General features: G+C 40.4%; 4 protein-coding genes across 7 annotated transcripts; 3 read left to right on the plus strand and 1 right to left on the minus strand.

Annotated features, from left to right (window-relative positions):
• Window positions 1-517: 517 nt before the first annotated feature.
• Window positions 518-5368, plus strand: LOC136446746 (vacuolar protein sorting-associated protein 37B-like). Its single transcript, XM_066445291.1, has 4 exons — window positions 518-733; window positions 1715-1886; window positions 2095-2177; window positions 3001-5368. The coding sequence occupies exons 1-4, from the start codon at window positions 599-601 to the stop codon at window positions 3286-3288; spliced, it is 678 nt and encodes a 225-aa protein (XP_066301388.1). The 5' UTR covers window positions 518-598; the 3' UTR covers window positions 3289-5368.
• Window positions 5369-5517: 149 nt separating this feature from the next.
• On the plus strand, window positions 5518-11303 carry LOC136446715 (peroxisomal sarcosine oxidase-like). Of its 3 annotated transcripts, none has more exons than XM_066445238.1 (9): window positions 5518-6126; window positions 6908-7039; window positions 7651-7799; window positions 8239-8452; window positions 9075-9257; window positions 9728-9865; window positions 10320-10478; window positions 10772-10847; window positions 11170-11303. In XM_066445238.1, the coding sequence occupies exons 2-9, from the start codon at window positions 6929-6931 to the stop codon at window positions 11301-11303; spliced, it is 1164 nt and encodes a 387-aa protein (XP_066301335.1). In that variant the 5' UTR covers window positions 5518-6126; window positions 6908-6928. The 3 variants fall into 3 exon arrangements, with proteins under 3 accessions (XP_066301335.1, XP_066301326.1, XP_066301344.1); XM_066445229.1 differs by lacking the exon at window positions 5518-6126 and adding an exon at window positions 6184-6569; XM_066445247.1 differs by lacking the exon at window positions 5518-6126 and adding an exon at window positions 6185-6569 and having other exon boundaries at window positions 6972-7039.
• Window positions 11304-11383: 80 nt separating this feature from the next.
• On the minus strand, window positions 11384-15157 carry LOC136446739 (INO80 complex subunit E-like). Its single transcript, XM_066445282.1, has 9 exons — window positions 14949-15157; window positions 14640-14719; window positions 14240-14310; window positions 13989-14041; window positions 13622-13700; window positions 13259-13364; window positions 12221-12332; window positions 11919-12066; window positions 11384-11671 (listed from the first exon to the last, which is right to left on the minus strand). Exons 1-9 carry the CDS (start codon window positions 14959-14961, stop codon window positions 11563-11565), a joined length of 771 nt encoding a protein of 256 aa, XP_066301379.1. The 5' UTR covers window positions 14962-15157; the 3' UTR covers window positions 11384-11562.
• A 23-nt stretch (window positions 15158-15180) lies between these two features.
• LOC136446730 (large ribosomal subunit protein eL6-like) lies at window positions 15181-19002 on the plus strand. Of its 2 annotated transcripts, none has more exons than XM_066445267.1 (7): window positions 15181-15273; window positions 15920-16067; window positions 16409-16505; window positions 16871-17011; window positions 17710-17761; window positions 18184-18368; window positions 18794-19002. In XM_066445267.1, exons 2-7 carry the CDS (start codon window positions 15925-15927, stop codon window positions 18944-18946), a joined length of 771 nt encoding a protein of 256 aa, XP_066301364.1. In that variant the 5' UTR covers window positions 15181-15273; window positions 15920-15924; the 3' UTR covers window positions 18947-19002. The 2 variants fall into 2 exon arrangements, with proteins under 2 accessions (XP_066301364.1, XP_066301358.1); XM_066445261.1 differs by lacking the exon at window positions 15181-15273 and adding an exon at window positions 15516-15648.
• The last annotated feature ends 5671 nt before the right edge of the window (window positions 19003-24673 follow it).

The following is a 24673-nucleotide window of genomic DNA, read 5'->3' on the forward strand; positions in this document are numbered from 1 at the left end:
CCGATCACACTTTCATATAAAAGGTAATCTTATGAATCTATCCAGTCGATTTGCAGCTTTTCGCCAGATAGGTCATTAACTTTCCGCAAGAGGTCGTTATTGCACGGTAAAAGCTGAAGACGGTGTAATGGGCTATCAAGCCTCCCTAAGTTAGGAGGTCTCTTTTGCCATATATGGAAAACAGTTTACCCTATATGGGAAGAAAGACATAGACCAGGGAGTCCCTATTGTCCGTGACAACGGCCTCAATGGCTGTAGATTAATTACTTATCGCAAGAGGTCGCTGCAGTACCGTTGAAATTTCTATACACCGCATCAAAAGATGAAGCTATTACTTTTCTAAAATCATGAAATGATAATAATATCATCTAAATACCCTTCTCAACAACACGGCGATAAATATTTCAATTGATTTTGATTGCTTGATGGTCTAATCGATTTCAAGAAGCGTGTATAGAAGGATAATAAACTACACATAGACGTGCTATTCTAGTTGTTGCGTGTAGATGCGGTTAATCACAAACTAGACCGACATTCTTCTTTCAGTGTAATGATGTTTTCCTTTCCAATTTAGTTTTCTTGTGATTTATTTGCGACGATGTCCTGGTCCCAGGGTTCTAGGGGTCCCCCAGAAGCTAACTTCGAACTCCTGAACCACTTAAACAGGGAGGAACTGCAGAGCATGCTGAGCGATGACGGAAAAATATGGGACTTGGTGAACGATCATGAATCTGTGAGTGTGAAGAACTAACGTTACGTCTATATAGTTCTCGTCATGTTCTTATGAGCCATAGTATACTATCTTACAGCGCTTTGATACCAGGCCGAATTAGATTATAAGAATAAAACAGTACCAAAAAGAAGTAACTTGGTATTGTAGCAACAAATACTGAGCAGTGATAACGTTACAGATTCAATGTGCATATTATCATGAATATCATCAGCGTATAATTTACTTACAGAAAACAGTCTAATTTGTACAAAATGTATATAAAATTGATAATCAAATTAGCCGCCATTAACATTAATCCGCCGGGTTACATAAATCCACCGCTTTGAAAAACAGTGGGTTTGAGAGATCTCTAGTCAAGGTCCTTGCTCTAGTGCAGCACCCCCCAGGCCCAGGTATGCACTAGTATGCATCTGTAGTTTAGATATACAGGAGTGCATTGTACTGAGGGACGTTTGGTTGGAGATCTGTTTGGACGTATCTTTGCAGTGTAGAGGAATTATGTACCCTGGTGGAATTATGCTAGTAGATGATGCAATATTTGAGGTACTGAAGACATTATATTGAAGAAGAAGAATTTCGGTTAAGTACATTTATGTAAACTTCAAGCCCCAGTAAAACTAGTATATGGCATATGCTTAGCATATGACATAAGCATTCAGTATTCTGAATCAAAGTTGAACTGAAATTTTCCAACATAAAAAATTGGCAGTAGAGGTTTGGGTGTGGTAGCCTTTTCTACATCTGAGGGCTCAACAACCATCCCTCAACAGAGACCATAGATTTTCTGCAACTTTAATATGATCCACTGCTCACCCAGTCATATGTGTCCTATCTACATAACGTGACAAAGACTGGAGTTGGTCAGTCAAATTTGGGTAAGTCCAATTTTTTGTGTTGGAAACTACAGTTCAACTTTGATTCAGAATGAGTTCAATGAGTTCAAATGAACTTTCAAGTTAACATCCAGCGTTCTTCACACAGGTGAAGTCCCTTCAGCTTGAACGTGAGATGTTGCTGGCCAGTAACCGCAGTCTGGCGGAGTTTAACCTGGAGAAGGAACCCGAGCTGGTCGCGGGCAGACAGAAACTCGCCCGCGTACACCAGGAGGCTGCCGAACTTCGAGTCCTGTATGATGAGAAAAAACAGCGCCTAGGTACCTGGAGTCTACTACTTAGTGTCTTAATGTGCAGCACGCAATTCTTTTCTCTCAGACTGCTATGTCTTCGTAGTTGACAGATTTGTTTATCTATAACAGATTATTTATAGAATAGGATGGCCATAGCTGCAATGGTGCTAATAATCCTGAATTAAGAAAGTGTCATTAGAACTTGGTATTAACAATGACTTAACTTGGTTTTCAGAGTCCCTGGTGCAGAGAAATGACCTGGACACGACCCATGCTCTGCTGCAGGCTGCTGCTGCGGAGATAGAGGAGGAATCTGAGGTCAGGGATTTCAGAAACTCATTAAGATCACAAAGGGGATTCTCAAATCAAATGGGTGAAGGAGAGCTGGCATTTTGGCCCCAGAACTGTGGTGTCATGCATGGGTTCCATATGTGTATGAAACCCTGGTATATGCGTATGAAACTGTTGCAGCATACAAAATTGTGGCTGGCGCGGAGGGTGATATTAGTACCTCAGTCCATTTTTGTACGGGACACCAAAAACAAGCAGTGTGCATACTTGTAATCTTGCTACAGAAAGTTCAGACAGCCAAAAAAACTTACTGCCCTGGGTGTCATTTATTTTAAGTCATGAGAAAACGAAAACCACCACCACACCACTGGCACAGGTCTTCTGCTTGAAAAGTGAAAGTAAGAACACATTGAAAAAAGCTAATTGGGCCTCTGTCTTTACAATGATATACAATCATGCTTGTAATATTGTATGTCCTTTGTCATAAATGTCACATTGGGTACTTATTCTGAATTTGTATCTGCTGGACTATGAGTAACTTTGGTGTAATACACCAGGGTGGCAATTACTATAATTCTTGTTTCTTTCACTGTAACTTTATGTTCACTGTTTTCATGGTCACCTCTCTAACGTGAACTTATCATCACCGTGAAAAACCTATTTATGACTCCTTCCACACATCCTTTCTGTAAATTACTTGCTGCCAACGTGAAGTTAAAGTTCAGTGAAAATGTCAATTTTTCTTACACCTTGAAATTTTGCGTTTCGTGAATTAGTTAGTTATACTATTATACATGTATTACATTGAAGGACTTGCTAATATTGATAACACCTGACATGTCCTTCTCAGTCCCTCGCTGACCAGTTCCTTGAGGGAGGCGTGGTTGTGGAGGACTTCCTCTCACAGTACCAGGAGAAGAGGAGACTCGCACACCTCCGCAGAGTCAAGTCGGACAAGATGCAGGAACTCATGAACCGTTCACAGAGCGCCCCCGCTCCGCAACCTCGCGCATACGGAAACTACGCTCCACCCGGCGGATACGGACAGCCGTACCAGAGCCAACCGTATCAACCGGTACAGAACCAACCACATGGCATTCTCCGAATGCCCGAGCCCATAATGCAGTATCATCGGTAGTATAGTGGGGTCCAACATTGAGTAAAATCTGTCAAATAGGGTGTCTGAAGTGTGTCAAGTCTTAGTGTAAAAAGAGTAGTTTTTATTGTAGTAGCTGTAAATACTGATGATTCTGACAAGTCTGAAATACCTTTATAACTTTATTTCCAAAAAGACAGAGAACCAGAGAACAATTTAGTTGTTATGGTCTATGGAGTTTTTTTTTAAGAAAGATAACCATGTTGCTAACTGTACAATCTCGTCAGGCAAGGCATATGATTTTATCATTATGATACTGCTTTTATTTCCTTGGAATCAAAATGGTGCCTGGTTTATTAACCTTCTTCCTGCCACAGTATTGTCCAGGCAGCAAACTTACATTTTTACAGTGTAGCTTAGCATGAAGAGGGTTAAGGGTATGCAGCTTCTGTATAAGGAATACCTCATGAAATGTACAAGCTATGATTGTAGACAAATCCTTCCTGTCATGCTAATGTTTGATGATATCCTATATCAACTTGTAAGTGTCGCTTTTAACTAAAATGTTTAAAACGTTTAACTTAAAACTAAAATTTGAGTCTGGTTGTATTATAGTATTTAAAGCTACAAAGTCATTGTCAATGGCTACGTGTTAAATACTAGTATTCAAGAAATTGTCTTCCTTGTTTTTTAGGAAGAGTATGTGTGTGTTCAACAAAAAAACGCTTTCCATACCCTGTTGAAAAGTATAGGAAGAGTTTCATTTCGGTTCAATCTCGACGTTCAATCTCTACATTTTAAAGCAACCAGTTTTGATCCAAAATGCAGGTTGCCCGTGCACAAGTAGAAAGCTTTTTAAAGAATGATTAACAGCACTTTAAGATGAATTTATGGAAATTATTTATTGATAGAAACAGCCAATGTTCCCTAGAAATGCAAGATGGTTTTCATCCCAGCTTTCAATCTATATTACCGTAAAATCCCTATTTACGTACGCACTTTTTAAACTTTTCAAGTCGCAAGCAGGTGCTCCAGGCCTACGCCAAAGTTGGGGTGCGTACGTTAGGAGGAGTTCTTCCTCGTAAAAATCGCATATCAGCTTGAGACTACGGTACATCTTCATGCAGATGAAGTGTGGAATGCTACCACACAATCAATCAGTAATAAAGAATAAATAATACATATATCTAAATTGTTTGACATTTTCTACCCAGAAACATTTTCTCAGTAACCCTTTAAGTCGGTAAACATCATCGGAAGGATGATCATGTCAACCTTTAACTATCCACCGAAATGCTGGAGAGGGGATGCGTACGTTAGGAGGGTTTTTCCCCTGAATGTTTCAACTCACTGAGTCAGGCCCGCAATCGTCTCCAAATCGGGGGTGCGTACGTTAGGAGGGGTGCGTACGTAAATAGGAATTTTACGGTATATGCTGTACTTTTAACCAGTAAAAATGCACCTTACCAATAGTCTTATGGTTACACTGGAAGAAAGATAGGAAAAGATGGAACATTTTGAAACGATATGTTGAGTGTGAAGAAACAAAAAACAGAACTTGTTGGAAACCCTGTACAACACAACAGAACACTGCCCCCTAGTGCTGTGGACTGGAATTGCATTTTTTGCCCTCTAACTATGAGATTGTTGGTATTCAAGAAAAACAAACATTATGTATTGTGGCTTGTTTGTGTGTTAAATGAACTTGAAGTAGATTTTTTATTGATAACTTAATATACAAAGTAAATATTGCTGGCATGTTTCTAGTGGTTGATGAAAAACTGTTTTTGAACTTTAAAATAACAAGTTACTGTTTTTACAAGAGAGTTATGACAGGTGGAACCATTGTTTAAAAGTTCAATGTCAGTCTCTGCTTTTGTGCTATTTATTAATATTATGCAGTTTTAGAAACACATTTCTATGCATAGAAATGACAGGATTCAACATGTATATGAATGATTTTAACCCTGTTTGAAAATGAACTACGTTGACTGTGACAATTACAATGCCATGTTGACAAGAACTATTTATATAACATGCTTTTTAATCGGCGCTGAGTATGAAAGTTTGTGAAATAATGTATATTACTGAGATGTTCAATAAAGAATGTACAAACATAGAAGGCTGTACACTCTGTATTGAGTAAATATTGATACTGTTATCATTTAAAGGCATCCAGAGCATTTTATAGTATCTACAGTATTTGCAGTAGGCGCGTGAAACTAAAAGATCACCATGTTATGGCATGTAGCTTATTTTGGGGCCCACCTTCGTCAGAACGCAGAAATACAAATTTAAAACATAAAAATGCAAATATTTGACGGACACGCAGCGACTCTCTCATTGGTCGAACCAATAAATGTGATGGACAGTCAGGATTAGTCTATTAGGGCTTGGATTTTCTATCAATTCTCATCACACAACTACAAGTATCTTTGCTCCTTTAATGTCGATATGTAATGGTATAGTGTTATTGAAACTTACTCTGTGCAGGAATGACTAGAAATTGGAGTTTTGTTAGTCAAGTTTCAAGCCTCATAAAATGCTCTGGGTGCCTTTAAGACCAATAAAAAGAGAAAGATAAAACTAGTAGTTATGATTTTGATGATTTATGAGGTTTAATTTTGGCCATATACCTGGGCTAAAAGATTTGATTTGAGAACATTTGATTGTAAACAGTTTTAATGCACAGGGCAAAGGTACTTGGCAGTCTGCCATCAAGCTGCCACATCTATGTGCAAGCAGGTCTAACCTGCTAGACCAGCTAGATCGACTCAAACCATAAACCAGGCAATTTCATTCCTGAGATATATTTTCTTTGACGTTTTTACTGACTAAAAGTTGTGTCATGATGATGATGTTTGTTCATTAACCTGCCAGGTGGGTAGGTCAGGGCCAAATTTACAGTTAACAAACAATGCACTGAGGCATGCATGGTCTTTGCCCTGTTTGAACAAATACTGTCGTACCATTTCAGCCTCAAAGGGGGCTTGGTTACTCTCCAAGCAGAGCTAGGGTTTCGACTGGTTTTTGACGTGTTTTTAGGCGTTTTTGTCATGCCTTCTACTTTGTCATCGTTTTTGTTGTGTCGCCAACCTTGAAGGCATGACAAAAACGCCTAAAAACATGTCAAAAACCAGTCGAAACCCTAGCTCTGCTTGGAGAGTAGGCTTGGTGGGGACCAGGTGTACCGGTAGTTATTTATTAACAGCCCTGTCCTTGTCCAAGTAATTGGAGGACCCTCTGGGGAATTCTTGTTGGTCAAACATTTGGGTCACTGTAGATTATTCCATAAACGTTTTAGGGGTGACGGGAGGACAAAGGTGTGTACTAGTAGTTGATTGTAGTAGGAGATTTTAGACAAAGTGCACAACAAATTGGACGCGATAAGTGCATCAATAGTGGAAAAAGTGAAACCACACAACTCTGCAGCTATTAGCTACAGTGACTGATAATTTCTATAGACCTCTCCCCCACAACCCTTCATGGTTCAGTTCACTGAGTCTGTCTTGATGACCTTAACCTATGATTATACAAGCTGGTTGGATTGTGCATTTAATTCTGTCTACTTTTTCTTGTGAAGAGATCTGCCTTCTGTGCTCATCCTGCAGTGTTTGCTGCAGCTGTTGTTTCCAATGATTACATGTTTCTGTGAAACCAGAACCCCTGGGTGAGTAGAGTGATGTCTGACCCTGGTGTGTGGGACTGTGTTGTGGTGGGTGCAGGGGTCATGGGGTCAGCCTGTGGACTCCAGCTGGTGCAGAATGGAGTCACAACACTACTGCTGGAGCAGGTAAGAATAAAACATGTTGGGCTTGCTCAGATTTCTTCCAAAGTTTATAAAAAATTTATCCACCCCTTCACATGAAAAAGGAAATATTAACATCATTTTGATGGTTTCATAATACAGATGCCATCCATTGAATAAAATTATGTGAGTGAGGGAAAAAATTAGATTTACAGAAAAGAACAACAAGACGATGCAAAAAATAAGGGATGACATAAAATGTTATAACACCTGGAATCAAACCGAGAACATTTGTTGCAACAACCAATACATACAAAATTGTGCCGTGAACAAGGCAAAAACAGCATTTCAGGCCTTTTATTTGTAAGTTGAATACTAGTATCAGTTGTGATGTTTATTTTTTGTGTATATTGTAAAATCTTACTACCAGTAACATTCAAAAATTTCAATGCCAATGTTTTGATGACAAAGTCTAAGAGACTATTACTTTAAGTGCTGTGAAATGTCTGACTGGTTCAAAATTTTATCCAACTTTGCTTGAGTAACTTTTTTTTGGCGTATCTTATTACCTGGATGTCTAACCTTCATCAATGTACTATTAAGTGCAGTCTCTTTTCATTCCAACATCATTTTGTTTTGCCATCGTTTTTTTTCAGTTTTGTCTCCCCCATTCCCGCGGAAGTTCGTGGGGCCAGACGAGGGCGACGCGCAAGTCGTACAAGCAGGAACACTACGCCAGGATGGCGGCAGAGTCCAACAAGCTGTGGAGACAGGTGGAGACAGAATCTGGCACCAAACTCACTGTGTAAGGAGGATGAACATTGATTTACACCTTTCAGTAGATTTCTAGATAAATGTTTTAATACTTATACTGGTCAGGGAAAAGTGAAGAAAAAAACAGACACTTTCAGTAGATAATTCTAAATAGATGTTTTATTAGGTCAGGGCAAAGTGCAGCAAAAAAACAAGACTGCAGTTGGAAAGTCTATTTCTCATTGTCAAATAGTTATATATTTTTCTCTTGATTATCATGTCATTCTTTGCAGTGACGCTTCAATTTTCTATTTTATTGCATCTTTTTTCAGTTCTGTGGTGCCTGCAGGCTATTCCGTTTAAGTTTCTTTTAAAATAGAAAACTTAAAGAATATGAATTATCAGAAAGAAATTATGATTTCTTCATTGTTGCTCCACGTACAAAATCTTTGTTCTAAATTCTAACCTATTGATGGTTTAATTTGTTGCAGGGATTGCAGACAGCTGGCTTGGGGGCGGCCAGACAACCCTATCCTACAGGACATACACACCAACCTGCACAAGGTCGGAGTTCAGTCCAAGGTGCTGACCAATCAGGACCTCAGACACCAGTTCCCCATGCTGCGTTTCCCTGGCAACTATGTGGGCGTGACGGAGGCAGGAGCTGGACTCATCAAGGCAGACCAGGCTGTCAGGGCTCTGCAGGTCATCTTAATTTTATTTTATTTTTTTAACACAACTAACCTATAGTAATAGTCCACTGTGTTCTGCTGCTGTAGTGGTCTGAACACCCTGCAGCTAGATTTAGTCTTTCTGTATTAAGCAATGCATGTGTGCAAGTAGAACCTAGATGTTGTCTTGTCGATGAAGGTTAGACATCCAGGTAATGAGATGCGCAAGGAAACAGTTACTGAAGCAACTGGATAGATTTTGGAAGTAATTGTTGTCTACTCTACCATGACTTATGTTCTGGAAAAGTACTTATATTTAGTTATAGAAATATGGGTAGACAAATCTTTGAGTTTGAGCTTCCTGTTAAATCATCAGCACAAATGTTTTCTTTCCTGAGCAAAATTACGTCAGATTTGGTCAAAGGGAAACCGTTTGCATAAGCAATTACCCTGTACCTCCATGAAAAGTTTTCATTCCGTTTGTGTGACTTAATAACTTAAGATTGATAAGAACCTCTGGATGGATTACAATGATATTTGTTCTGTCCTCCTGGTGGCCGACCTTGGTACTGAACCTCCATTTTTTTGTATGTTTTGTCATGGACATGCGGTGGTCTTGATTTAAGACTTAAACCATTTATCCCTGTCCACCACAGGACCTGTTTGTACAGAAGGGTGGATGTCTGAAAGACGGTGAGGCAGTGACAGGAATCACACCGGGGCCAACAGTTTCTGTCATCACATCCAAGAGGAAAATACGGACCAGACGTTTGGTGCTGACCTGCGGACCGTGGGCGGGCAAGCTGTTGTCCAATCTTGGCCTGGATCTACCTCTAGAAGTACGCCACAATGTGTTCAACTTCTGCAAGATACTTGAATACAGAATGGAGTTTATCAACCTTTGAACCTGAGAGCAAAATGGAGAGCAAAATGATAGGGGAGGGGGCAATAGTCCGTATTATGTCAATAACATGCTTATCATCATCTACTGTAAATGCACAAATGTTCGCGGGGATTTAATTTCAGGGTAGTAAGAAAATGGAGTGTTTGCGGTGGTTTTAAGCTCTCGTTTTAAGCAATAGTAGCGCTACAGTCATACAATGGCACAGCCTTTTTTTGTGGTTTAAAGTTCTACCGCGAAAAACGCTAACATAAAACCACCGCGAACGTTTCAGCATTTACAGTATTCATTCATCCATTACATTTATTCACTCACTCATCTATTCTTACATTCAGTCCGAACTGCTAACCTCATGAAGCTATTCTCTAATGTCCAAATAGTGACTTCACTAATCTCTTCTCTTCCCAGACACTTCGCGTCAATGTGTGCTACTGGAAGGAGAAAGTGCCTTCTGCCTATTCCCTGCTGTCAGACTTCCCTGTGATTAAGGATGAGGACACAGAGGTGTATGGACTACCGTGCTTCGAATATCCAGACATGATGAAGGTATCTGAAAAACTACTTGTAAAAAGGCTTGCAAACACTTTTAAGGACTAGGACAAATTGCTTCAGGTTTAGCAGGAAAGTTCATCTAATGTATTAAAACATAACTCCAACACAAGGATTGTGACTTTTTGACCAATCTTCTGATCTTCTTTAGAATACAGGTGCTGTCACACGTTCAGGAAGTGACCTGTTCTGAGATAGTCTTTATTTTGTAGGTGACAAAATTAGAAAATTTGGTGAATCTTATGTTGGAGTAAATTTAAATCGTAATCATAATGCATGAGGTTTGGTTGCTAAATTGGGCTTTGTCAAATTAGCTCTCAACTGTAGATGTCTGAATTTGGCAAATATGTGAAAGCTCAGATTGTGCAGTTATTCCACAGTATGTATTCTTGGTCATACATCATTTGTCTAAGTTGAAGCCTATCTTATTTTTTCATTGTCTTTTTTGTAGATCTGTCGCCACACTGGACATCCAGCAGACCCAGACAACAGGGACACCAACATGCAGGCGGACCTGAAATTTGACCTACAGTTCTTGGGCGACTTTGTCAGAAGACACTTCCCAGGGTTACATGACAAGCCAGGCATTGTGGAGACCTGCATGTATACGGTATTAAACAGTTTTCTTTTTTTTCTTGAGAACAAAAGCAAGAAAACTTACAGCTAATATTCAGTTATTACTATGTTATGTTAATCAAATTTATTATTCTGTATCATCATCATCATCTGGTCGTGAAGGTCTCACAAATGTTCAAGACTCTTTCAGCCCTCCCTATCCTCCATAGCCCTGGGAAAGCCCTCCAAAGTACAGCACAAATCCTTACACAGTTGATGTATGTAGGTTGTGCATGCTCTGCCTATTCTGTATAGCTCATTATTATCTGCTGTACCATTGTCTTACAGAACACACCAGATGGAGAGTATATCCTGGACAGACACCCAAAACACAGGAACATTGTCATTGGAGCTGGCTTCTCAGGTAACTTTTACTTTTCAACTCCTATTTGAAAGTGTAAAGAAATCCAAAAAAGGATTTTGCGATTTGTAACTGTTTCAGATACATTGTAGATCTAACATTCACCTTAAACTTGAAAATCAAACAATTTTGGGGCAGAAATAGTAGTCTACCTCAGCAGGAGTAAGCTGAATGTATAAGCCTTAGGTTAAACAGTCTTTGAACTTTAGTGAACTTACAGATAAATCAAGAATTGATTATTTTGTCAGAAAAACATCTGTACATGAAATTCCTAACCCAAAACATCAGTTTACAATAATTTATCTTCAAACTATCATCTTTATAGGGCATGGATTCAAGTTGGCACCAATGGTGGGGAGGTTGTTGTGTGAGCTGACGTTGGACAAATCACCCAGTCTGGACATGACACCCTTCAGAATAGACAGATTCACCTCCAGAAAGGCTATCTCAAAGCTGTGATGAATGTATTAACATAAATGCTGTATTTCGATACAATGGTAAGAAGAAATTATGTATAAGAAGTAAGAAACGCTACAGTATTCATGTGGATGGAAGAAGCGTAATTCTTTTTTAATAATCGTTGACTGTACAACTGCTGACCACATATGATGCAAGTATATATTTTAAGGTCTGCTTCAACATGATTTTCTGCTCACTTCATTGTTACACATTGATGCATGTGTCGTACAGTGTCATTATCATTGATAAGACATACGTTTTATTCTGGTATGTCAATGACTAAGTTGTCATCACCATCATATGCATCATCCAAGTCACTGGGTAAACTTTGTGATGACATGGACTCATCCATCGGTGCTTCTTGCTCACTGTAAATTGTAAAAGAGCAAGAGATCTCATTGTGAGGAAAATGTAAGGCAGTTACTGACTCAACAACAGCAAATAACCTACTTCTGTCATAAATCATAAGAGCTAGAAATCTGAAAATTCTGCAAGACAATTTTGCTGTATTGGAATGAAGTTTATCGCAATGTTATTCCTCAAATAAGAATTACAGGGCTCAAATATTTTAAACCAAGACTCAGGTTAAAGAGAGCTTGGTAAAACAAAACTCACCTTTCTGGATTCCCAGAGCCCCCACTGAAGAGTTCATGTGGCACGGTGGCAGACGGAGGTCCGGGCATTTGTAAGGACGAGAGCTGGCCCTTACTGGAGGACTCACCGTGCTCTTTGGCTACTTTTGATTTACTAGACTTAGTTGAGGCTAAGAAAGAAAAGGTAGTACAGTCAAGAATGAGGATAGCACAAACTTAACAATCACCCTACTGGCTATATAATGGTTTCCAAAAAAAGAAAACATGTGACAAAATACCAAATGCTTGTATTACAACTGAATAATTATTTCCAGTAAAGCTTACATTTCTTGGGTCTCTGTTGTTGTTGTTTCCTTGGTCTGCCTGGCCCCGGGCTCTCACTCTTAACTCTCTGTGCTGAGGGGAAATAGCCTGGAAACCCAGCCATGGATGGAGCCTGTACATGTATGGAACATGAAGTAGAGTCCATTCCAAGTCACCGGGAGGGTAGTTATTGTCATAATTTAGAACTATTTTCAAGTTTTTGTTATTATTTGTGTAAGAGATTTGATACTTTTGAAATATTTTGAATGTGATTTCAAGTTTCTAAATATTTCTTAAGTTTTCTAAAACTTTAGAAATATTCATGATGTAGAATATAATATTTACAATGGTTTCTAAATAATGGTAACAGCATTCTACCATTATTTACAATTTTTTACAATTTCTTACCATTTTCTACCATTATTTGTAACATCTCTATAAATAGGACAGAGGGCTGGGAAGAAAGCAATTCACACATCCTTGCGAAGTTTAGGGAAGAATGCTTTCCACAAAGGACCCAACAGTGTCCTGCAGTGAAGTCTATAGATGTACAAAGGCAGACAGAAGGGCCAGATTAGCACCTACTTTTATGGGGGCAATCACCATTCTACCATTTTCTACCATTTCTTCTAAAAGTTAAATAATCACATAGATGTTTAGAAATTATTACAAATAAAGAGGTTTTTGTGCAGTTACTTTCAAAATATTTCTAAATTATCTAATTAAATTCGAATAAATTCATATTTTCTATTTGATCTTTTAGAAAAATTTAGAACTATTGTCAGTCAGATATTCTTTTATTAGAAATGTTTCAAAATGATTACAAATATTATCATAAAACCCTCGCGGTGACTCGGAATGGACTCTATTGAGTATTGATATCATAAGAAAGGGAATGACCTACATTAATGTGTGTAGGCCTGAAAAGAGTGTGCATCAGTAGGAAATTGTAAATAGTGGTATGCATCTTTTCATCAATGTGTGTATGACCGTCAGTGAGGCATCAGAAGAGGAGTATGTTTATCGACAAACAATAAAACAATAAAAGATTGAAGTTACCATCATGGGCTGTGTCATGGCGCCTGTCTGTGGGTACCCCAGTGGTCCAAACATGCCTGACATGGTACTGGGGCTAAACATGGGAGGGTAGGAGGTTGTCTTCTTCCTGGAAATACACAACATTTGGTAAGTAACAAAATTGTGCAAAGCTGTCTGAGCTTTTATTCTATGACCAAACAATTACTGCTGAAAGGAGTGGCTAAGATTGTTCTCCATTTTTCTTTTCAAATTTCAATGGATAATCCATCATTCATATGTAACCCCTGCAGCTGGCAGTTGTTTTATGACATACATTTATTGAATACAGTACACAACTTCATCCCGACATTAAAAGTGATACAATGTCACTACAGAGTCACTCACTTGTGTTTGGAACCTTCTGTCCCTGTGACCTTCTGTCCTTCTGTATCACTAGCATCTGATGATGCTGTTTCCTCCGAGTCTGATACACGAGTGTAAGAGAAAAACATATTACATAACCTGACAACTGGCAAACTGTTGAACTTGCATTTCTCCTTAACCAAATTGTGTACATGTCAACTCCCAAGTATAGATGGTATTACTTGTTCAAGTTGTCTAAGATGAGAATTTCTGAACATAGCAACATTAACTGCATCACTGTGACAAAACACTGTGTCTCCTATTTCTTGATATTAATATCATAATTGCATACATTGTAGGTGCCACAAGATCATATTCCCTGCACACACACATGGCAGGTAACACATACCTGATGATGATTGGTCAATACATTCATACTGCAACAGCCTATCCAAGAGGAAACTGTGGAGAAAAAAAAGAAGGGAAAAACTGTTGTATCCAGTAGTGGAACAGTGGTAAACCAACAGATGTAGACTTTTATTACTCAACAAATACAACAGACCAAGAAACCTCCTTGAAAAAACTAACGATTGTCTGTAGTATTGTTGCGATATTGTTGTGAGGGAGCTATGATATTGTTTTATTTTTTTTCTATTCTACCTTTTATCTCTGTTGATCTTCAGCAGTTTTCTCTGTGATTTTCTGAGCTCTTCCTGGAAACATTCTTGTTCCTGAAAAAAGAATGTTACCAATGTTATCAAGAACAAGAAAAGAAGATGAAATAGACAATGTGAGTGATAGAAAATGTGATTTTATTTTCGTGGTGACCTCTCCACTTGCACTGTAAATTCAGTCCAAATTCATAACACCGCAAATATGTTTCCCCTCTATAGTACATACCGAGTTGTTTCAAATGCAAGTTTAAATTAAAACACAACATAAAACTCCCCTCCTAGTCCTACCATGAAATGTAACCACCATAAAAGTAAAAGAATTTACAGTAACCCATTGGAGAGACATGTTCAGCTTCTAGCAGACTGTATTTCTATTTGGGACTTACGTAGACTAGGAACTTCAGCTTCCGTTTCAAGTTCTTGTACTTCTGTCTATAGTTGACCTGGTCCTCTTGGGAGTTTTCAGCTGAGATGGGCAGAAATTATATTAGAAATCGGACTGGTTCAAAAGTCAAAACATTCCAATGTAATGGAAAGTCGCTATGCGTGTTTCCAAGGACATTATGTTTCCAAACATTATTTATTGACATTAAAAAAAAAAACGAATTTTCAACACAAGGTACAAGAGAACACACCTACTTGTTACATACACATACAAATATAATTTGTACACACAACCCACAAAGAGCACGTACCTGAAACTGGCATATTTGTCCTACTTTTTCAGTCCCTTTACTGGCTTAAAACGTTAATCACAAGGAAACGAGTAACCATAAATCCTCATATCATAATGGCTTCTGCTTGTTTTTTGTTTAAATTAGTCATACGTGTCACAAAACCGTAGAAAACGATAAAGAAGAGCTAGTATAAAGACGACGAAATCTTAGAAGTATCACGGTGACCTTTCCCGCTATGTGCAGTGACCCTGGCGTCATCACAACATGTGTAGTAATGACGTCATGAAAAGGTGGTAGGGTAAAATCCCCGGATGTTCCTCCTCTTTGCGGCAGTGGCTGAAAGGTAATGGTTACTTTCATAGTGATGTGCCACACAATCTACTGAATTTCTCAACAACAGCAAATCATCAGTAAAAGATACTTGGGACATTGTTAGATAGTTGTATGTGGATGCCTATACATTTAATAGTTTGTTGATATTGTGACATTCTATGGGGTAAAAACGCCGCCGATGTAGCGTTTGTTGCCATCAAAACCTAGCAAAGATGGCGGCCTCCATGAGACGGTGCTCGGAGTGGTCACGTTGGCTCTCGAACCAATATGTTACACCTTACGATCGCTCACACAAGTGCTCTTTTCAGTTTTCACATCAAATTATCAGAACCATATGTTCTTTTCCTGTCGGCATCGTTCTCCCTCGTGAAAGTCTTCAACTCATGTGCGGAAAATAAGACTCAAACTTACCTTCCCATGACGTTTTCAAGTGATAGATTTTGTCTAGGCCATAATTTTTGTATCTAACCAACTAAACATTCAGAAGCTTCATATTACGTCTGTCATAGAATTAAACTGAACAATAGTTGATTGCATACAAAATGTACATGTGTTCTTTCGACATGTTTATAATATGTCTGTGTAGAACATAATTTGTTGCGAGTATATTTTGACTCAGTGATTGAATTTATATTCATGTGTTACTGTATTTGTAGTCAAGATGCCGGACAAAAAGAAGACGGCAGCAAAGCACTGCTCCCGCAATGCCACCCTCATTAAGGGGGTCGGCCGCAACAGCCGCTCCAAGATGTGGGCCAAGACCTTCATGTATGAGCGCATCAAGAAGGCCTTGAAAAAGCCCAGGTAGGTTGATAAGTGGCTTGATTGAATCAAACCTATAGTGGCCGCCCGTAACCGGTCAGCCCACGGGTAGGGGCCATAAAAGTCCCGGACAGCAGCAGTTTGCGTTATACAGACTAGTTGATAGCTTGATGTGTATAATAGGACCAAATGGATCATCTGTTTTGTTTTTAGGTAGGTCATAGTTTGGGGAGAAAATTATTTTCAACTCCATGCACAGCTTTCCTTTCCATTGTGTTCGGACTGAATGTAAGTGATAATGCTGACATAATCTTTCAACCTTAATAACATGATGATGTTCCACTCAAATGTGCTTCATGTAACCTTTCCATCCCTAAATCCAGGGCTAAGTCAGAAACCAAGAAGAACACCAGGTTCGTCAACAAGGACATCGGTGGCGACAAGAACGGAGGCACCAGGAAGGTCCCAGTCAGCAGGACGGTAGGTTCCATCATGTGTAGCAAATTTATGATGACTAAACTTGAAATAAACCCATTCAGTTTAAACTATGCATTCGTCAAGTCAAAGGCGAAGACCCCTAAAAAATAACCTGACAGTAGTTCTTGTTTAGGCCATGCTTGATACCATGTCCAGATGTGTTTTGTTAATGTCTCAGGGGGCCTTCTACTTGAACGTAGTACTGTATTACTCACAAATCATGAATCACGCTACGCATGCACTGTTCAAACCGTAAACTAGCTTATCGAGAGAGTACTGAAAGTAAAGATCTCGAGTGTGTGTGTCTCACGTTAAATGTAAAATGGTTGCTTGTCCTTACAATTCATTTATTTATTCCCTTTGCACAGCCCAAGTATTACCCTACAGAGGACGTTCCCCGCAAACTTCGCAGCAACAAGAAGCCGTTCTCCCAGCACAAGAAGAAGCTGCGCCCCTCCATCACACCAGGCACTGTCTTGATCTTGGTGTCAGGCAGACATAAGGGAAAGGTAAGTCATTCCCACATTGAGCTAGGGACAATACCAGAGTTACAGTGCACTTCCAGTCCTACTTTAGATACATAACCAGGGCTGTCTTCAGGACCCGTCCTTCTGTCCCAAGGCGGAAATTTTCTTGTTGGAACTTGAAAAAAAATTCATCCCATTCTTTAAAAAAAACTGAACTTCATGACATGAAATTGATCAAAATGTATTTCTGTAAGCTTTAAACAACAGATCTAACTAAAAAGATTAATAACATGGGCTCCCAAAGAATGAGTGGGCCGGAACAAAATCTAATGCTGGAGACAGGTCTGTACGTAAACCTTACTTTAGTTAAGTGATGACTAACCAATGAAAGATAACAATTGATTACACTGTTTGTAAACTGTCTTGCTACCCACTTTCTCAGTCCTATGTACTAAATTATGGAGATTGATAGACTGGTAGCGAAATAATTTGTTAGGCAACACTACAATAGCTCTGCTTGTTCACCGTCAGCTTAGCTTTAACAGTTGTTGCCACACACACTAACATGATTTGAATCCTCCAAAGACTTGTTTAATACAAACAAAATAATGTGGTTTTTGTGTGAGGACAAAGTACCATGCTAATTTTCTCGTTTCTAAAACAAAGGTGGTGCGTCCCAGCCAATCACAATAAGACAGAAATCTTCATGTATCTGATTAGATATTTGTTGCCTTTTACAGAAAGTTGTTTTCCTGAAGCAGCTGAAAATGTCTGGTCTTCTTCTGGTCACTGGTATGTAATTCTTCTCATTGTTTTCTGTGCTTAGATTAGTTTTTATGCAGTATCGAAAGCATGGGTAGATTATTGTGTGGGGCTTAGTAAGTCTACTTGCTATGGGAGTGAAAATGCATTAAACGAAACATTCCAATGTCTGTAGAAGATGTGATCAGTGCTCAATGAATGAATGAATGAATGTTATATTTTTGTGTCCTGCAACTCAATAAAGTCGCCCAGCCCATACGGACTTATAGGACACCAATTAAATTGTTGATAGAGGTACAGTAGTAAATAATAATAATCAGAAGTAAATCCTAATAATAGCAGTAATGATTAACACAAATAATATGAGCATAATATAGTGGCAACACAAAAGGGACACACCTGGTACATTGATTCAAATCAATTCATCTGATTTGTACTTTTGCTCCTGGCAGGTCCATTCAAGCTCAACGCTGTCCCCCTGCGCCGCGTCAACCAGATCTACGTGATTGCCACGAAGACGAAGATCGACATCTCTGGGGTGAAGCTTCCCGCCCGCCTGAACGATCGGTACTTCAAGCGCAAGAGGCTGAGGAAACCCAAGCACCAGGAGGGCGAGATCTTCGACACCGAGGAAGAGGTGATATTTCAGTACTTTTTCTAGATATTAGATTTCTGAAAAGTATAATTGTTTTACAATAAGGAGTCAGGCAAAACTCTGAGCAAGGTGCACTGGTCTCAACCTCAGAAGCAGGTGTTATTTTCCTCATTCTACAGAACCAGAACACTTTCTTATGGAGTCGAGTTACCCTTTGAACAATGTGGCTTTCTTGTAGGATTTTTTTCGTCAGATAACCTAATCTTTCTTGTTAAGTCATAACTGAATCATGTCGAACAGGAGGCAGGAGAATGAAACTTTTGGATTAACTAAAATGAGGGGAAAATGTTTGCCCTTCTAGTTTCAAGACCACATTGAATTGAGCATTAGAATAACACTTGGAGTGAAATGGGTTAGGAAGCTTGTTTAAGGCATTTGTGCTAAAACAGAATCTTTTTCCCCAACAGAAATACTCTGTCAGTCAAGAAAGAAAGGAAGACCAGGTTGCTGTGGACAGCCAGATCCTGCCACTGCTGCAGAATGAAAAGCACCTGAAGAGCTACATGCGCTCCACCTTCTCTCTGAAGAACGGCCAATATCCACACGAGATGGTGTTCTAAGATGTCGGGCTATCCATACTGACTAAAACACTCAAATAAAACCAACTGGAAATATATGAGAATGTCGTGCTTGTGGTTACTGTGTTCAGATTGTTTGCTTAGACCTATGTAGTGATACATAAGGCAGGAAGTTTCCTTGCTGTTTCAGTAGCAGAGTATATTTTTACAGGAAGGGGTTGCTAGCCCCTCCCCTGGTTATTGTGTGGTAAGTTGAAATAGGATACTGGTAGTTTTCGTAGAAGTAGGATGTGTGTTTCACTTCACACAAGAAAATACAGTGAGCAAGCATATGTGTTCATAACATTCTGTTAAGGCTTCATCAGGCTCCCATAAAGCCTTACACACTTTATTTCATGAATGACCTAGATGCCAGTCAATTTCCCATAAATTCATTCTTCATGACTGATGCATTATCTGACAATTTCAGATTTGATACAGATACTCTTCTTCCTTTCTAACACATGGTAACACTACAGCATTCCAATATAATTGCCCGAAAAAATGAGATGATAAAACACAAGCAAAGTGACCTGAAGTTTTATCCTACAATCTAGCCTCAAATCAGACATAGCATGGCCAAATGACCATAAATGTAAACAGCACTGTTGAATATGTAATATTAAGTACGATAAGGAAATGAGGCTTGACAATTTTGAGTTCATTAGTGATGATTACATATGCAATGTAATCTCTTAACAATGTATAGTTGGTTGAGATGAATTGATGCATGTTTGTAACAATTTGGTATGCTAAGTTATCTGAACCAAGTTTAGGGCATGGAGGTACTGATAGCAATCTAAAGGTAATGATGATAAAGATACAAAAAATGTTTGTCATGACGTTCGGAAAAGTGCATCACAATGAAATAATGCCATATGGGTACAACTTGACCCACATTGTTATTAATCCATTAAGTCCGAGTTCAAGGTTGCCCAGTCATCACCTGGGTCACACCTTAGTCCTCCAAGGTCAGCATCCATATTTCCCGTTGTCATGGATACCTGAGACTGACAGGCTTCTTCATCAGCGGCTGCTTTGGTGAAGAACCCGGAAGGACGGCCCTCGAACACTTCCGTGTCTCCATACAGGAACGCGATGGCATTCTGTGCGTTTTCCGTCATAGGGATCCCACCTTCAGCGTGGTACATCTCTTCTGTACCCTCCAACTGTCCGCTGACTGGATCGTGTGGTCGCGGGGCGGGACGAGGCTTTCTACACTTTCTCTTGTCGGTCGGATCTGGTCCAAACTGGTCGAGGATGGACTTTCTGTTGTCCATCATGGTGACGTATCTGTTGACGTCTCGGACTTCCCTGTAGCGTCGTGCCTCCGGCGTCTCGGAGTACATGTCGGTCAGTCTGCTTTCGCAAGGCGGCGCTAGCTTCAACACGTTCAAACCTGGAGACACACGAGTCTCCGTTGAATCAAGCTCCTTGAAAGACGGGTTCGGGCTTTTCTCCTTCCTACTGGATGGTTGTTCCGTTGTTGATTTTCTTCTCTTCGTGGATCCTTTCTTCTTTGCTTTCAGTTTCTTTTGCTTCTTCCTTCCACTCGAGGTATTTTGAGCTCCCTGTCGGCCCAGAACATTCGTCGCGGCAGGCTCACTGGACTCAAGGAGACCCTCCACTTCAGTCAAGTCGCCCAAAAGTTTTGACCACGCTCTCTCGTCATCTTGGACATGACGGTGCCCTGTGCCTCCATTCCCCAAACCACCGTGCTCGTAAGAGTAGATGATATCCTCCACGGTGTGATCATCATTTCCATTGCCTACAAGCAAGTCCACGGCATGGTCGTCGAACGAATACGACTGTCTGTCTGTAGAAACCGGAGAGTTGTTGTCCAAGAAGAGAGCGTCCTTCTCTCCGTGAAGTCCGAACATCTGCTCAATGTGGTAGGCAGAGTCTGGAAACTCCACACCACTGCTGTAGGCCTGACGCTTCTGTGTAGCAGTGATCCTCCCCTGGTCAAACAAGTCAAGGATGTACTCATCCGGATCGAACCCGGTCACATGCCTGTATTCGTACGGACTCTCTTCCCTCCAGTAACTGTAACGATTCGCCTCACTGTTGTTGTCATTTTCTAACACAGTTGGCTCACTTGCAGTCGTCTTTACGTGTTCTTCCCTAGTTTCAGGAGTTGATCCACTTTCGGTCACAAAGAAACTGTATCCTGGCGGAGTGTTCTCTGTTGGCAGTGCCGCATCCTCGCTCCGGGGCTCTTCGTGGTCAATCTTAAGTACTTCTGCATAACCCGTAGAGTTATCAGAAGCTGGTAGCCCTCTCCTTGTATCTGTTGATGTACTAGGTGTTGACGACTCGCGCTCCTCGGTCGCGATCTTGATGTAGACGGACATGTCTTGGCAGGCGGCAACTTTGTACATAGTGCGAGGGCGTCGGAACTTCGGCTTGGTGGCACCAGGCGGAGGGTGTACGACAGTGTCGTCAGGTTCTGCAACACCGTTTGGCTGTCCGGAAGTTTCCGGTGACAACCTCTCGTCTGCTGTATCATGGCCTCTTCTTGTTGGAGGACGCGGCGGGTCTTCCCTTGTAGGTATTGCAGGCGAGTACTGTACCGTCCCGTAGGTGGGTGGATAGTGGAACGTCGCCCGCACGGGAATGGCCGAAGACGAGGTGCTCAGCCGAGCCCCTCGCCCGCTGCGCTTGTCGTTCCTTCCAAGATGCGGTTTTAGCTTTGGGGCCTTTTGAGATACTGGTGTCGTTAGAAGGGATGGATCGCTAAAGATGAGTCGAGGGGAGCCTGTTTTGTCATAGGCACTCGGATAAAAGTCGTTGGAAGCACAACATAAGGCCTCATCTGGCGCTACATCTTCCTGCTTCTGTCGCAACAGGTTGACGTCGATGCGGAAGGCGTTATTAGAGTTATCGTCTGCGATCTTCAGTCCGCTGAGATCAGGCGCGACGTACGGGGAGTCCCCGCTGGGTTTGGACGGCGGGCGGACCACGGTGCGCCAGTCGGAGTTAGGTTCCCGCCACCGCCGCGGTCGGACCGCCTGGATGTCAACAGGCCTGGCCGGCCACATGGGCATCCGGGATATCCCGGCATGCTCGGCCTCTTGAACCACGCTTCCCTCGTTAGACATCACTGGCAGTGGCTGTGATAGAGGAAGAAGGAAAGGAATTCAATAATTAATTTATACTACTAGTTTGTTGTAAATTGGACAAGGTTGCCCTGTTATTATAAAGTAAAAAGATAGACGGCCACGCAAGGCTCCCTCGGTGAATGAAAAAAAGGCGCTTTAATATATGAGATAAAGAACTTTTTTCATAACTACGCTAGAAAAGCTGTTGAGGTTAACTAACAATGTTTCCATATCCATTCACTTTGGGAGTCTGCATAGCCTTTAGACTAGATGCTTAACTGTATCCCAAGAACATGTACAAATGTATGTATTGAATTGCTCTCTCAATTTGCATTGTCGCTACCAATATAATATCGTCTTTATTGAGCCTTCAACTTCAATTCAGATACTAAGAATACATGTACAGTCTTATAAAGTTTCATTAGAAACAATTCTTCTGTAAAGTTTGTTCTTGGTTCTTATAAGGTGTAACCCGATATATTTATCTACAGTATTTCTGCACAACCAGGAGACGAATATCGTTTCAGCACCAAGGACAGGCCAAAGTAAGGGAGGGTTAACACGCTATTCAAACAGCACTGCGGCGAATTGTCTTTTTTGTCGACGGCAAGAAGCTTGGATTTAAAATCTTTGATCATGTTAGAAAAATGCCACGAATAATTGTTCTTCGCTACAAATGTAATTTCTAAAGAAAAATCTTCTTTTTCTAAGTCAAGTTTGTCTTGACGCCAATTTGTAGAATTAATTATCCCGCGTTATCAGATATAGATGAATCTACGTTCATGAGTTTCATAAATGATTCCGTAGATCCGAAAAATGTGATCGATAAGCTATGTAAGTTGTAACGTCGGAAGAATACAAACATGTTTGCAACAGTAAGCTACGAAAAGGGTACCAGGGTTAGGACAACCATGATGTTACAAAGATGTTCCAGAACAGCGCTGGCGCCTTGTGCACTTTTTGCTGAACGAAACACTAAAAAACTAACGTTGTATGAAAATTGTAAGAACGCTTAGATCAACTGTCCAGCTGTGTTGGTTTTGGCTAATCCTGCCAACATTTCATACGAGCAAATACGTGGCAAGTCTCGACATGAAAGCGCCAATATGAGGAATGTTGTTTAGTGTCTGAGCCGATCGAACCCCGTGCATAGCGACGTCGACCGTTCTTCAGTTCATAGGAAAACAAAGATCGCCATCAAACAAGAAAACGAACGTTACATACCTCGATCTGCTTGTACTAATGTCCCAACCGAGTCAGGAAAATGGCTACATGTTTTCTTCTCACAAACTTCCGTCTGTCTGCCCACTACAGACATCCTTCTGTGGGCTCAATGCGACCACAACTAAACTAAACGCAGTCGCGAAAACAAACCAAGCAGTACATTGTGACAGTCGGAACTCTTTGTTGCGTCATAAACGTCCTTTACTGGCAGTTCCAGAACCCGTCACAAGTTTAGATGTAACGTAACAAAGGCGAATGATCATTAGGTTTTTTTGTGATGTCACAGTGCTGGTATTTTCTAGCAGTCTGAAATTGAAGACTGGATGTTCGAGGTCTTTTCTTTTGTTACAAACGAGTGATTTGAGTCAACATGGCAGTGTTTTTAGTAAACCAGTCTACATAACCAGTCTATATTTGGCAGGTTTGTTCCTCTTGTATCATTTTAAGATTCGGTGTCCTTATGTTAGCCATATAAGCGGATGAACAGTTCAGTAAAAGGGCCAGTGTGGTCAAGGGAAAGCGGATGATACCCTCAAATATCCTTAAGCGACTAATTACGTGCAATAAGTGATGTGTACATGGACATAGGCGGCGCTTCGGTGTGACCCGCTCTCCTCGCACGGTGCGTAGCAATTGATCATTTTTATGCCAAGTCGTGGTTTTAAAAGTCGTAAAGGTAATTCTAAATGAAGGTGAATGCGTCTGGAAATGTGTTACGAATGTGCCCACTGGCTTTATGCCCAAGTCTTGTATATTTTTGCGTTTTACAAGACGTGAGTATATACCCTTACAGAGCCTAATCTGCAGTACCGTTCCCGACCGCGACCCGAAAAATGGCAAAGAAGACGACCGTCAAATTGCCCAATTTCGATATTTTCGGGAATGGGGAAATCGCGAAAGGCTCGCAAAAGGGTTGACATTTTTGGGGCCTGTTTAGCTTTGTTTTCAACTATACGGCTATTGAGAATCAGGAATGTGACATTCAGAACATCTCACAAATAAAACAATTGGATATTAGCTCATAGATGATGTTTTCTTCGCATTATACAAACAGAAGTGACGTAGTATACATTTCCTGCATGCACATTGCCACTTTTTGAAGGACTAACATGTCTAAATTTCAATCCTATAATATAAAACAAGAAGGTTGAACTACACCGCCCGTGTTTTCGTCTGTTTGTCTATCCACAGATTTATTTTACTTTAAAAAAAAACTGTAAGGTGTGTGGATTACTTAATGGTGCAATATAACACAGGGCGCCGGGAGGAGCCACTTTTTTTTCTCGGCATTGCCCTTTATCATTTGTTAATTCCTTTCGACAGCTGTAATGCAGAATTCTGAATTCCAGTTCAGATTTCATTTTTCATAATCACTCAACTTGACACAAGAAGGTTTGGATGATTG

Source organism: Branchiostoma lanceolatum, chromosome 1, assembly GCF_035083965.1.
Source record: "Branchiostoma lanceolatum isolate klBraLanc5 chromosome 1, klBraLanc5.hap2, whole genome shotgun sequence".
NCBI lineage: Eukaryota > Metazoa > Chordata > Leptocardii > Amphioxiformes > Branchiostomatidae > Branchiostoma > Branchiostoma lanceolatum.

Excerpts from the sequence above, each read along its gene's own strand:
- LOC136446746 (XM_066445291.1), top strand. The coding sequence starts at position 599 with ATGTCCTGGTCCCAGGGTTCTAGGGGTCCCCCAGAAGCTAACTTCGAA. Across the intron at positions 1,887-2,094 it reads TGAGAAAAAACAGCGCCTAG|AGTCCCTGGTGCAGAGAAAT; the intron begins GTACCTGGAGTC and ends CTTGGTTTTCAG. Across the intron at positions 2,178-3,000 it reads AGATAGAGGAGGAATCTGAG|TCCCTCGCTGACCAGTTCCT; the intron begins GTCAGGGATTTC and ends TGTCCTTCTCAG.
- LOC136446715 (XM_066445238.1), top strand. The coding sequence starts at position 6,929 with ATGTCTGACCCTGGTGTGTGGGACTGTGTTGTGGTGGGTGCAGGGGTC. Across the intron at positions 7,800-8,238 it reads TCTGGCACCAAACTCACTGT|GGATTGCAGACAGCTGGCTT; the intron begins GTAAGGAGGATG and ends AATTTGTTGCAG. Across the intron at positions 10,848-11,169 it reads CATTGGAGCTGGCTTCTCAG|GGCATGGATTCAAGTTGGCA; the intron begins GTAACTTTTACT and ends TCATCTTTATAG.
- LOC136446739 (XM_066445282.1), bottom strand. Across the intron at positions 12,333-13,258 it reads CCATGACACAGCCCATGATG|GCTCCATCCATGGCTGGGTT; the intron begins GTAACTTCAATC and ends ATACATGTACAG. Across the intron at positions 11,672-11,918 it reads GGCTCTGGGAATCCAGAAAG|TGAGCAAGAAGCACCGATGG; the intron begins GTGAGTTTTGTT and ends TACAATTTACAG.
- LOC136446730 (XM_066445261.1), top strand. The coding sequence starts at position 15,531 with ATGTTACACCTTACGATCGCTCACACAAGTGCTCTTTTCAGTTTTCAC. Across the intron at positions 17,012-17,709 it reads CAGGCAGACATAAGGGAAAG|AAAGTTGTTTTCCTGAAGCA; the intron begins GTAAGTCATTCC and ends TGCCTTTTACAG. Across the intron at positions 18,369-18,793 it reads TCTTCGACACCGAGGAAGAG|AAATACTCTGTCAGTCAAGA; the intron begins GTGATATTTCAG and ends TTTCCCCAACAG.